Source organism: Dryobates pubescens, chromosome 38, assembly GCF_014839835.1.
Source record: "Dryobates pubescens isolate bDryPub1 chromosome 38, bDryPub1.pri, whole genome shotgun sequence".
In the NCBI taxonomy this organism is placed as follows: domain Eukaryota; kingdom Metazoa; phylum Chordata; class Aves; order Piciformes; family Picidae; genus Dryobates; species Dryobates pubescens.
In genome coordinates this window covers 937,555-950,622 of record NC_071649.1, presented here as the reverse complement: position 1 = coordinate 950,622, position 13,068 = coordinate 937,555, and the positions used below count along the sequence as shown (strand labels likewise).

The window sequence follows — 13,068 nt, the reverse complement described above, 5'->3', positions numbered from 1 at the left end:
CCTGCAGGGCGTTAGTAGAGTAGCCAGGACACTGATAAACTCATAACCTCCCCCCAACTTCCTTTGCAAGCCAGCCCTAAGAGTTGAAATTGGCTGCAATCCTCAACCATAATATTTCATATCCTTTCCAAGAAATGCACAATTAACTACAATAGCTTTGGATATTCAATATTCAAGGGAATAAGCACTGCTGGTGCCTGGGCGGTGATTCCATTCTCTGGTAGACTCAACATCAATGAAGCATAGCACATGAACTTCTAAGATCATTAATTGATTTATCTGAAAAATACCACACACACAAACCCCAAACAAAAACATACCAAAAAAACCCTATCAAAACCACCCCCAAGGAAAGAAGAGAGAAGAGAAGAGACGAGAAGAGAAGAGAAAAAGAGGGAAAGGGAAAGGGAAAGGGAAAGGGAAAGGGAAAGGGAAAGGGAAAGGGAAAGGGAAAGGGAAAGGGAAAGGGAAAGGGAAAGGGAAAGGGAAAGGGAAAGGGAAAGGGAAAGGGAAAGGGAAAGGGAAAGGGAAAGGGAAAGGGAAAGGGAAAGGGAAAGGGAAAGGGAAAGGGAAAGGGAAAGGGAAAGGGAAAGGGAAAGGGAAAGGGAAAGGGAAAGGGAAAGGGAAAGGGAAAGACCAATCACAGTAACTCTCAAACATTAACAAGGGCAGCATTTAATCATTGAATCCTAGAATGGCTTAAGTTGGAAAGGACCTCAGAGATCACCTCCTCCAACCTCCCCACCATGGGCAGGGAGGAAGCAGCCACAACCTCCCTGGGCAGCCTATTCTAGTGTCTCACCATGCCTGTATTGAAGAAGTTCTTTCTAAGATCTAGTCTAAACCTACTCTCCCTCAGCTTCCAGCCATTGTCCTCTAGACACCCTTATGAAGAGCCCTTCTGCAGCTTTCCTGTAGGATCCCTTCAGGTACTGGAAGGTAGCCCTAAGGTTGTATCCCCCCACTCCAAGTCTTCCCTTCTCCAGGCTGAACATCCCCAGCTCCCTCAGCCTATCCTCATAGCAGAGATGCTCCAGCCCTTCATCATATCTTCGTGGCCCTCCTCTGGACTCACTCCAACAGCTCTTTGTCCTCCTTATGCTGGGGGCAGTATTGGAGGTGGGGTCTCAGCAGAGCAGAGTCAAGGGGCAGAATCCCCTCTCTTGCCCTGCTGGCCACACTCCTCTTGCTGCAGCCTCAGACTGTGCATTGGAAGGGAGAGAAACTTCTGGACAAAATTTCTCTGTTGTAACAAACACCACCAGTTCTGTCCTTTCACACATACAGAAGGATTTAGATTCTTAAGATAAGAGAGCAGGCTGTGGTACACAATTTCAGACATGCAAACTTTATGCAAGGTCAGTAACCCCACTACTCCAGAGAGCACATAACTTCTTATTAGAGGTGTAGAGAGCTCTACATGCAAGTGATGGGTCTCCATCCAACTGACTAAGGAAAGGCTGCCAAAAAAGTCTATTTCTACAATCTCAGTGATCTCACATGTTTTCATTAAACATCTCAAATAAAATGAGAGATGAAAAGTGGCCTATTTATTGTATGCTGAAGCAATAAGAGGGCTTAATTTTTTACTGTTTTCCAAATGGGTAATATGCTAGAGGTATATAATGTGGTCCATAAACTGCAGTTAACTGTCAGAAGAATAATCTCATGGAAAACTTTCCCCTACTATGCTTGGTTGTTTGCATTGTCCTTGCAGCAGGGAGCCATAACCGTGGGCCCACATCTCTCTGGTTCCAGCATTTGCACAAACACACAGCAAGACAGAGCTGTGCCTCACCAACTTCACCATCCAAGGTGGTCCTAACGAGCCTGAAGTCAAGAACAGTGTTAAAACACCATTGCTAGCCTGGAGGATTCAAATCTTGACTAAAGCCAAATCTTTTACTACGTTAGGGATCATAGAATCAATAAGGTTGGAAAAGACTTCAGAGATCATCACGTCCAACCTATCACCCAACACCTCATCACAACTAAACCATGGCTTCAAGTGTCACATCCAAGCCTTTTTTGAACACTTCCAGGCATGGTGACTCCACCACCTCCCTGGGCAGCACATTCCAAGGGAAAATTACTCTTTTTGTGAAGAACTTTCTCCTCATCTCCAGCCTAAACCTCCCCTGGCACAGCTTGAGACTGTGTCCTCTTGTTCTGGTGCCGGTTGCCTGGGAGAAGAGACCAACCCCCACCTGGCTACAACCTCCCTTCAGGTAGTTTTAGACAGCAATAAGGTCTCCCCTGAGCCTCCTCTTCTCCAGGCTAAGCAACCCCAGCTCCCTCAGCCTCTCCTCACAGGGCTGTGCTCCAGACCCCTCCCCCAGCCTTGTTGCCTTTCTCTGGACATGTTCAAGTTTCTCAATGTCCTTCTTAAATTGAGGGGTCCAGATCTGGACACAGGACTCAAGGTGTGGCCTGACCAGTGCTGAGTACAGGGCAGAATGACCGCCCTGCTCCTTCTGGCCACCCTATTCCTGATGCAGGCCAGGATGCCATTGGCCTTCTTGGCCACCTGGGCACACTGCTGGCTCCTATTCAGCTGCTCTCAACCAGTATCCCCAGGTCCCTTTCTGCCTGGCTGCTCTCCAGCCACTCTGACCCCAGCCTGTAGCACTGCATGGGGTTGTTGTGACCAAAGTGCAGCACCTGGCACTTGGACTTGTTGAATACCAGCATGTTGGACTCTGCCCATCTGTCCAGCCTGTCAAGGTCCCTCTGCAGAGCCCTTCTACCCTCTAGCAGGTAAAATGTTGTTTCCACCATAGTGAATTTTCTGACTGTAAAATCTATGCTTGCTGCTGCTCCTCACTGGTTTTGTTTATTAAGAAAAAAGGAAAAACAAACAAACAAAAAAGGTTGCTGGAAATTACCTAAGTAGCATAAGAATACCCAAACAGAAACAAGGGAGTTGTGCTCAGCATGCAATCATTTGCAGAGAACATTCTCTGCCAGTTTGATTCTGCTGCTCTGCTCCATTCTGGTGAGACCCCAGCTGCAATGCTATGTCCAAGTCTGCAGTCCTCAGCTCAGGAAAGGCAGGGACCTGTTGAAACAGGTCCAGAGGAGGCCGGAGAGATGGTCAGAGAGCTGGGACACCTCTGCTGTGAGGAAGGGCTGAGAGAGTTGGGGTTCTTCAGGCTTGAAGACCATAGTGTGGTCTTTCAGGGGGCCCATAAGAAAGATGGGGACAGGCTTTTTAGCAGGGCCTGTGGCAACAGGACAAGGGATACTGAGCTTAAACTCAAAGAAGAAAGATTTAGACTAGATAGAAGGAAGAAATGTTTTACAGTGGGGCTGGTAAAACACTAGCCTGGGCTTCCCGGAGAGGTGGTGGATGCCTCATCCCTAGAAACTTTTAAGGTGAAGTTGGGTGGGTCTTTGAGTGAGCTGCTCTTTGGAGAGGAGTTGGACTAGTTGACCTTTAAAGGTGCCTTCCAACCCAAACTGCTGGGTGATTCTAACTCAGTTTCTCCTGTATGCAGAGCTCTAAGCACGTGAGCTCGGCTGGGTGCACCATCGCAGGCTGTCAGAGACACTGGCCCTACACACGCAGTCCTCATGCACTCCTCATCATACAATAAAACATCCTGGCAGCAATGCCACATATGACTCATGAGTGGTGGTTTCCTTCCCACACAAGCCAATTCTGCAAACATACCCCTTTGGTCCTGATGTTATCCTCCTGATGTTGTGCTCAAATGACAGTGGCATTTCATTCATTTCCTCACAAGGTAGGAAAACATGAAGCTATCAGAGAGTGCTGGCAACAGCCCATGAGGCCTCATTAAGCTTTTCTAGGCTTTGGGAATGAAGTCAAGGGGAAAAAAAAAACAACAAACCAACCATTAGGTTCTGATGTCTTGCCTTCCTAACATTTTGTTCACATCTAGATGAAATGCAATCAGTAAAAATAAATCATCTCTTTTTTTCCCCCAATCCTGTTTCCCTTTTCCTCCTTGCATTCCCTATGGGCACTCTGGCAACTTGACAAAATAGTAACTGAGAACAAGTGCTGCAGGGCCAAGTCCTGGCTGCAGCTGAACTCTGTGCACCCTTGATTCCCCAAACACTGCCCTTGGGACCCTCGTTGCACAGAAGAGAGCAGGAGCTTCAGGAGTGTTCAGAATGGCAGGAGAGCACACAGCCTCCCCAGGGCTAGAGGTGACTTCATCAGCCTCATCCTGTGTCACCAGAACACCTGGTGACAAACTGCAGGGCCAGGACTGCTGCAGCTAAAGGGATTCATATTTTGCTTTGCATTTCAGAAAGGATAGGAAAACTCACTCAGAAGTCTCACATTTGCTTTTAAAAAATTAAGCTCTAAAGAGGCTTTTTTCCCCCTTTTTCTTTCCTTTATAGAAACATAGAAGCTGCCATCTTAGATTAGAACAAACTTCCTTCTAGGCAAGTGTCTTCTCAATGGCAGCAGCCAATAACAGACACTTAGGGGGAAAAAAATTAAAAATACAGAGCAAGCTTCATAGGTCTACTTCAGAATCATAAAATCATAGAATTGTTTTAGTTGGAAGGGACCTGTAAGATCATCAAGTCCAGCCATGAACCCAGCACTGCCAAGTCCACCACTAAACCATATCCCCCAGCACCGCATTTGCTTGTCTTTTAAATCCCTCCAGGGATGGTGACTCCACCACTTCCTCAGGCAGCCTCTTCAAGGGCTTGACAACCCTTTCAGCAAGGAAATTTTTCCTAATGTCCAACCTAAACACCCCCCTGGTGCAACTGGAGGCCACTTCCTCTTGTCCTATTGCTTGTTAATTGGGAGAAAACACCAACCCCCATGCTACTACAAACCTCCTTTCAGGTAGGTGTAGAGAAGGTCTCCCCTGTGCCTGGTTTTCTCCAGCCTAAGCAACCTCAATTCCCTCCCTCAGCTACTGCTCATAAGGCTTCTGCTCTAGACCCTTCACCAGCTTTGTTGCTCTTCTTTGGACATAGTCCAGTACCTCAATCATAGAATTGTTAGGGTTGGAAGGGACCTCAAGGATCATCCAGTTCCAACCCCCCTGCCATGGGCAGGGACACCTCACACTACAGCAGGTTGCTCACAGCCACATCCAGCCTGGGCTTCAAAACCTCCAGGGATGAGGCTTCCACCACCTCCCTGGACAATGTTCATCTTGTAGTGAGGGTCCTTTCCCTTTGAAGAGCAACTGGGGGGCTGAGCTGATCCTGCCACACAAATATATTTTGTAACACTGAAAAACACTTTAATTGTTAACTGTAAATTGCCAAGTCAGAGACCAGCACCATACTGTAAAGTGAGGACTGTTCTGTCCTGTGTGCACCCATGGATTCCCATCCATCTCAACTTCCTTTGCTGTTTTGTCATCCTTTGCTCAGTCTCTTCAAGAGCCTTCTGCAACTCCTCTCTCCTTCCTCCTTCACTACACTAAAGAGATCGGGTCTGCAGCAGCAAAATTTCTACCAATTGGAATCATAGAATCAACAAGGTTGGAAAAGACCTCAAAGATCTTAAAGATCATCTAGTCCAACCTGTCACCCAAGACCTCATGCCTACTAGACCATGGCACCAATGCCCTCTTCAGCCGTTCTCTAGATAATTTCTCAGCACATTGTCAAGTTCAGATCACAGAATTGTCAGGGTTGGAAGCAACCTCAAAGATCATCCAGTTCTGACCTCCCTGCCATGGGAAACCCCACAATAGATCAAGTTGCTCACAGCCACATCCAGCCTGGCCCTCAAAGCCTCCAGGGATGAGGCTTCCACCACCTCCCTGGGCTACCTGTGCCAGTGTCTCACTACCCTCACGGTGATCTTTGCAGGGATCTGCTGGTAACCTTTTCCCACCACAAGAATTACCATTTATTGTCATTACCTGTTAGCTACTTGTGGACAAGAAGAGTTTCTCCACAAACTCAGGGGCTGCTTAGTTTCTTCAGTAGTTTGGGGTGAGGGATCATGTTGGTTGTCAGTTAGATCTCTCTGTCCATACACTTACTGATTCATTCAAAGTACTCCAGCATCTTTGCAAGACACATAACTCTTTTTCCTGATATCATAATTATCCTCATTCTATTTTTGAACAGTTTCTATTCATTTTCCCATTAAGCAAGGCAGTCACAACCATCCTCGGATGGACTCAAGCCTCTTCATAATGTTCTCTAGGTACTCACCCCAATTCAAGAGAAACAGAAAAGCTTACAAGGAGCCTGAACTCAAAGAACATATTAAATCAATATCTCCATCCTCAACTCAGAAGCATTAATTTCCTTGTAATGCAGAATCATTTCATAGAAATATGTATGTGTATAAAATTTTCAGGCCACAGTCCAGCTACACATCCCCTTATGGAAATGAAAACTCAACCTCCAGCCTCATCAAACCAATGCTTAGGAATTTTTTGCTTTCCAGATCACACTAAACAAACAAATTACAGTTAGAATAGAAATGGAATAGAACAGGAATAGAAATAGAATAGGATTAACCAGGTTGGAAAAGACCTTTGAGATCATCATGTCCAGCCTATCATCCAACACTATCTAAGCAACTAAACCATGGCACTAAGTGCCACATCCAAGCCCTTTTTGAACACCTCCAGGGATGGTGACTCCACCACCTCCCTGGGCAGCACATTCCAATGGCCAATCTCTCTGTAAAGAATTTCTTCCTCACATCCAGCCTAAACCTCCCCTGGCACAGCCTGAGACTGTGTCCTCTTGTTCTGGTGCTGGTTGCCTGGGAGAAGAGACCAACCCCCAACTGGCTACAACCTCCCTTCAGGTAGTTGTAGATGGCAATAAGGTCTCCCCTGAGCCTCCTCTTCTCCAGGCTAAGCAACCCCAGCTCCCTCAGCCACTCCTCACAGGGCTGTGCTCCAGACCCCTTCCCAGCTTTGTTGCCCTTCTCTGGACACCTTCCAGCAACTCAACCTCTTTCCTAAACTGAGGGGCCCAGAACTGGACACAGGACTCAAGGTGTGGTCTAATGTGGTTAATTTGTCTAAAACCTGTAACTACAAATTCTGTTTCAGTAACACTTCCATTTTATCTACCCTCCTCCCCCTCCAGTTCATTTCCTTTTAAGTGTCAAACTCCCAGACAAATCCTCACATTGGGGCTTGCCAAACCTATTCCAAAGTTACAGCACAGAAGCAAATCATCAGCACAGCAGCTAACACACCTCTGCAACCATCCAGGACAAAAACCACATAGCCATCAGAGGTCTCTTCCACATGAATTTCAGCATAATCTGTTTCCTTGCATTTGTATTTCCTCTGGGAAGGCAATCAATGCTAGCATTTCCCAGCAATTTATCCAGCTCTATCTCCCCCTCCAAACCACTCTGCCACCACTGGGGAATTAAGCAACAGAGAGAAACAACATTCTCCAGCTCACTGATAGCATCAGCAGCACCTCAGCAACATGAGTCATTTAGAGCATGTTGCTTACTGCACTCATAGGATAAAAAAAAAGGATGAATTTTCAACTTCTACTTGCACATTTTTGATGTTGATAAGCATGGCAGGTGGATCCATTTCTTAGTTCTTTATTTCATTTATTATTTATTTTTTTTTACATCTGATGATTACTTCACTCTAAAGAGTTTGGAAGGTGCAGTGCTGGTCCATAAAATGCATAAAGTTCAGGTGGCAGCATGCTTTGACCTTAATTAAAACAAATCCATGACATCGTGGCTTAAATCAGGAAGTATATGGCAAAATGAATAGAATTTGCTTGGTTTGTTTCTAGGATGAGGAGAAGCAGAAATAGTCAAAGATTACTGCTCTGCTTTTTTGGTGCTCAGAAGGATTCCTATTCTGTCCAACCACACAAAAATACTGAGAAATTCCTACTGATGTCCTAAAACAGGTTTGATAAAATCATCACAGGAGGTATCTTGCTGCATGAGAAGTAAACTACAGGAGAAACCTGTGAATTCGTGCATCTTCACCAGCTATCTAACACAGAATGGTCTGGGTTGGAAGGGACCTCCAAAGGCCATCTGGTCCAACCCCCTCTGCAGTCAGCAGGGACATCCTCCACTAGATCAGGTTGTCCCTTGAACATCTCCAGGGCTGGGGCCTCAACTACCTCCCTGTGCAACCTGCTCCAGTGTTCCACCTCCCATATAGTAAAGAACTTATTCCTAACATGAAGTCTAAATCTCTTCCCTAATTTCAAACCATTGCCCCTTGTCCTAACCCTGCAGGCCTTTACAAACTGTCTCTTTGCAGCCTTCTTGTAGCCCCTTCAGGTACTGGAAGGTTGCTATTAGGTCTCCCTGGAGCCTCCTCTTCTGCAGGCTGAACACCCCCAGCTCCCTTAGCCTGCCCTGGTAGCAGAGCTGCTCCAGCTCCCTAACCATTTTCCTGCCCTCCTCTGGACCTGCTCCATCAGGTCCACATCCTTCCTGTGTTGAGAACTCCAGAACTGGACACAGTATCCCAGGTGAAGTCTCACAAGAGCAAAGGGGCAGAAACCCCTCTCTCCATCTCTGGCCACACTGCTTTTGATGCAGCCCAGGCTGCCATTGGCCTTTTGGGCTTTAGGCTCACACTGCCTGCTCATGTCCCGCTTCTCACCCACCAGAACTCACAATTGTTAATGCCTTTTTCTATCCTCTGGTGACAGCCAAGTCCTCAGCTGAGCAACTCCCAGCTTTGCCCTACCTCTGGCAACACAAATGTGAACCGATAGCATTTTCAGAAGAGGGAAATGGCAGGAAGGGAACTGCACCTTTGCAACGCTCACAGCAAGCTCCTCTCTGCTTGATGACCAGAGCACAGTCCTTGGACAGCGTGGGACACTTCTCCCTTCTGCATGTCACCTCCTTATTCTGGAAGAAGAAAATAAAAATTAGCATGAAAAACCAGACAAAAAGCTTTTGCAGGCAGTCCAGATCCATGGCTACCAAGTCAGGAACTAAAACACGAGACAAGGAATCTGCTCTTTTCCTTCAGGAACGGCCCTTGTGGTTCAAAACATCTTCCTCCTCTTGAAGGAATGAAGTAGAAAACAGTCCCTGAATTGTCCAGGAGCCCAAGTAAATGATGGTCAAATTCTGCCTAGACAACAGTTCATGACCAGTACAGAAAATATGCTCCACTAAAGAAATCCACAATACCTGAATAAAAACTGGCTGCATGTTGTGCCTGTGAAAATACCCTTGGGGTCTTGAGGTGCTACCCCACGAACAGTCCACAAATCATTTCTGATGGTGCCAAAAGGACAGACAGCTGAGGAGGAGGAAGCAACCCCTGCCACTGCTGAAAGTCATTTTTGGCTAGTGGCACTACTAGCTCTAGCCAGAGATCCTTCAAAAAGGCAGCTATGTACCATACTAGGAAAGAGACTACTGCAAGCCATCTTTCTGCCCAAAATGCAGAGGATCAGTGAAACATCAAAGCATCATAGAATGCTTTGGGTCAGAAGGGCCCTGTAAAGCCCATCTAGTCCAACCTCCCTGCAGTGAGCAGGGACATTTTCACCTAGATCAGAGCCCCACACAACCTGATCTGCAGTGTTTCTGGGGATGGGGCTTCTGCCACCTCTCTGGGAAGCCTGGACCAGGGTTTCACTACCGTCACTGTAAAAAATGTCTTCCTTAGATCTAGTTTAAACTTCCCCTCTTTTAGTTTAAAGCCATTACCCCTTGTCCTGTTGCCACAGGTCCTGCTAAGAAGTCTGTCCCAATCTTTCTTATAGGGCACATCAAGTTCTCCCTGGAGCCATCTCTTCTCCAGCCTGAACAACCCCAGCTCTATCAGCCTTTCCTCATAGCAGAGGGATTCCAGCCCTCTGATCATTTTTGTGATCTCCTTTGGGCCTGCTCCAACAGGTCCATATCCTTCCAGAGCTGAGTACTGCAGACCGAGACACAGCACTGCATGTGGGGTCTCCCCAGAATGGAGTAGAGCAGCAGAATCCCCTCCCTCAACCTGCTGACCCATGACACTTTTGATGTGCCCAGAGTATGCTTGGCCTTCTGGGCTGTGAGAGCAAATTAACAGCTCTTGTCCATCTTTTCATCCACCAGTACCCCCTAGTCCTTCTTCACAGGGCTGCTCTCAAGCCTTTGTTTCCCCAGGACTTACTCATACTGGCAGCTTCTCCAACCTAGGCGAAAAACTTTGCACTTGGTTTCGTTGAACTTCATGGCTTTCAAGCCGGCACACTTCTAGAGCTTATCCAGGTTGCTCTGGATGGCATGTCAACTGTCAGCCATGTCAACTGCACCACTCAGCCTGGTGCCACCTGCAAACTTGCTGAGGGTGCACTTGATCCTGCTATGTCATTGATGACAGCACTGGTGGCAGTATGGACGTGAGCAGGCAGAACCACTGTGTCTTATAGAATCATCTTGCTATGGCAAAAAACCAGCACTGGACAGGGCCAAAGAGCAGACTGACAACACTGAGGAATGTCAATAGAGGATAGGCAGGCAGGAGAAATATTCCATTTATAGCCTGCCTTGGCCCTGTAGGGTCAGCCCATCTGGTCATCCCATCCCTCCAATAAGGGCAGAAAACAAAGACTGGGGGCGTTTCTTTCCATAAAATTGTGCTACTTGAAATTCCTGACCAGAAGCAGTCCTCTGAATTCAGCTCCACCTATAATTAGTGGCTCGCTTCATTAAGTGACACAGGTGGCCATCTACTAGATGCAAGCACCCACCTCACCCAGTCTTATGACTTAATTAGAGGCCAAACAACTCAAAGGGCTGGAAAAATGTGAATCATGAAACTGGAGGAAAAAGAAGCTCTGCTCTCCTATTCCTTCTCGCTTGCTCCCCGTGGCCTTATTCAAGGACAGCACAGAGCTTTTATTACACTCCAGCTCTTTGTCTGAAATCAGAGGTTTGCTTTCTTCAAAGTCACTGCCTGATCTGATGGGAGCTGTAAAGGCACTTCAATCTTATCAGTGTAAATGAGGACTCGCCGAGCCCCTGTGAGATCAGCGAATGAGAATCAGGCTCCAAAGCGCAGCTGCAGCGACACAAACGACTACTGTCAAAAGCCAGGTCACTGCTACGTGCTCCTGCTCTGCATCACTCCAGCATGACAGAGCAGCCATAAATGCAGTTTAACAGGCAAGTTAAGCTGAATTTATGGCAGCTTTGTGGCTCTGGACTGGCACAAAGCAGCCACGGCACAGCTGTGCAACTGGCTCGACAAACTCCTTTTCGGAGCACGGGGTGAAGTCTCGATTCCCTTTACACACACACACAGTGCCCCCTGACTTTGCCTCCCTAATGCCTGCAAGAATCAAGTCAACCAAACTGACTGCAGTCTGTATTTTAAAGGGTTCTGCTAAGATCTGATTCTCTTTAACAAGAGTTTGCTCCAGGGAAGACTTAGCGGCTCCATTACCTTGATCTGTGGGAAAATCTTCTGCAGGGTGAAAGCGCGTTTGAAGGAAGTGTGAGACCCAGAGCAGAGGATGTTCCTTGGGAGAACATGATTGACACAGCTGCAGCACACATCATGGACCTGAGAGATGCACAGTGCCCTTCTGGGTCTACCTGGCTGTGCTGAAGCCCTGCGCAGGGGTCTGGCAGGCAACTACTCATTGGCCTCATCATAGACCTGAGAGATGCATAGTGCCCTTCTGGATCTACCTGGCTGTGCTGAAGCCCTGCCCAGGGGTCTGGCAGGCAACTACTCATTGGCCTCCCTCTTCAAAAGCAGAAATTATTATCTCAAACAGCAGTGAGAGGGACAAGAGGTAAAACACAGCTCCATATCTCACCACAAGGACAATCAGCAATTGGAATGATTTTCCCAGGGAAGTGGTGGAGTCCCCAGCATTGGAGACTTTGGAGATTCAGCTGGACAGGGTGCTGGGCCACATTGCCTCGACTCTGGTTTTGCCAAGAAAGGTTGGACCAGATGATCCTTTAGATCACTTCCAACCTGGGGTTCTGTGATTTCTTTTTGTTCCCTGATTCCTAAGAGACTCCTGGGGCAGATGTCTCATGCAGCCCAGCTTCCCAGGCAGCTTCTCACTCTGTCCTCTGAGTGCTGGCTGCCTGCCTCTGCCCTCAGGTACATCCTGACATGGTTGTTTCTTGTTGGCAATGCCAAATGTTCCTAAGGGACCGTGACACGCACATGCCAGATGGAATAGTTGCTATTCCTAAAGAAAAGCCTCCTGCTTGCCCCACATCACTTAAACCAGAAATCTTCACTAGCAATGAACCATTCACTAGCATTGAACCAACCCAGAGGGGCAGTCAGATTTGGATCTTACTCTTCTTCCTTTATCACCTCAACACCAAAACTCTTTCAAAAAAACCCAAGCATGCTGTTGATTTATCTTAATGCTGCATCTTGTGGAAAACTAGGCCAGCAGATGTGGAGGAAAGGGTTAATGTCCCATGCTGATCAGTCATAGGACAGCATCAGATAAAATAGGCTTGGTAAATCATTGTTTAGTCTACTGCAGTCAGGCATTATCCACTGGAGATCTCCTAGGCCCACTGGGTGTAAAAGTACAAAGGTAAGACAAAGAGTAACTGTCACCAGGAGCTTTTTTCTCTCTTTCTTTCCTTCACCCTGTCACCCAAGACACTGCTTTTAATGTCTATTGTCCATCTGCTGGTTTCAGTTTTGCTGCTTGCTTTCCTCTCCTTCGACAAGGGCAAAGCAGAGGGCGAGAGCAAAGGGACTTGACCAACAAACCCTTCCTCTCCAAACGCGTCCCCTCCTACCCTCAGTAATCACAACACTTCACTACTTGTCCCAGGCATACATGTAAAAAGCTGCTAAGTAGCTGCGTGGAGGAGAGCTGCATTACCAAGCCTCCATCTGTGTTGTCAACAGCATCTCTGGAGCTGTTGAAAGCTCTCAGAGACTTTGATTTTTGTTGGTCTTAAGAGAAAACTTCTTAGACGACAGCATTTCAGGAGCCAACACTTATGGGAGGGTGGGGGGTTGGGGTTCCCCCCCCCAGCTTTTTGTTTAGAGTACATGCACCCTGGCACTGAGAAGTGCAGAACAGACACATGGCTTATAAACACATAAACTGTTTGCTCAATCAGAATCCTGGGAGTCAGTCAAAATCCATAATAGG

General features: G+C 47.1%; 1 protein-coding gene across 2 annotated transcripts in view; it reads right to left on the bottom strand.

Annotated features, from left to right (window-relative positions):
• Positions 1-13,068, bottom strand: part of BMPER (BMP binding endothelial regulator) — a 198,251-nt gene that overhangs the window by 161,519 nt on the left and 23,664 nt on the right. For both annotated transcript variants that reach the window (XM_054177146.1, XM_054177147.1), the window contains exon 3: positions 8,734-8,833. In XM_054177146.1, the coding sequence (XP_054033121.1) occupies positions 8,734-8,833 (100 nt within the window). The remainder of the gene's footprint in view (positions 1-8,733; positions 8,834-13,068) is intronic.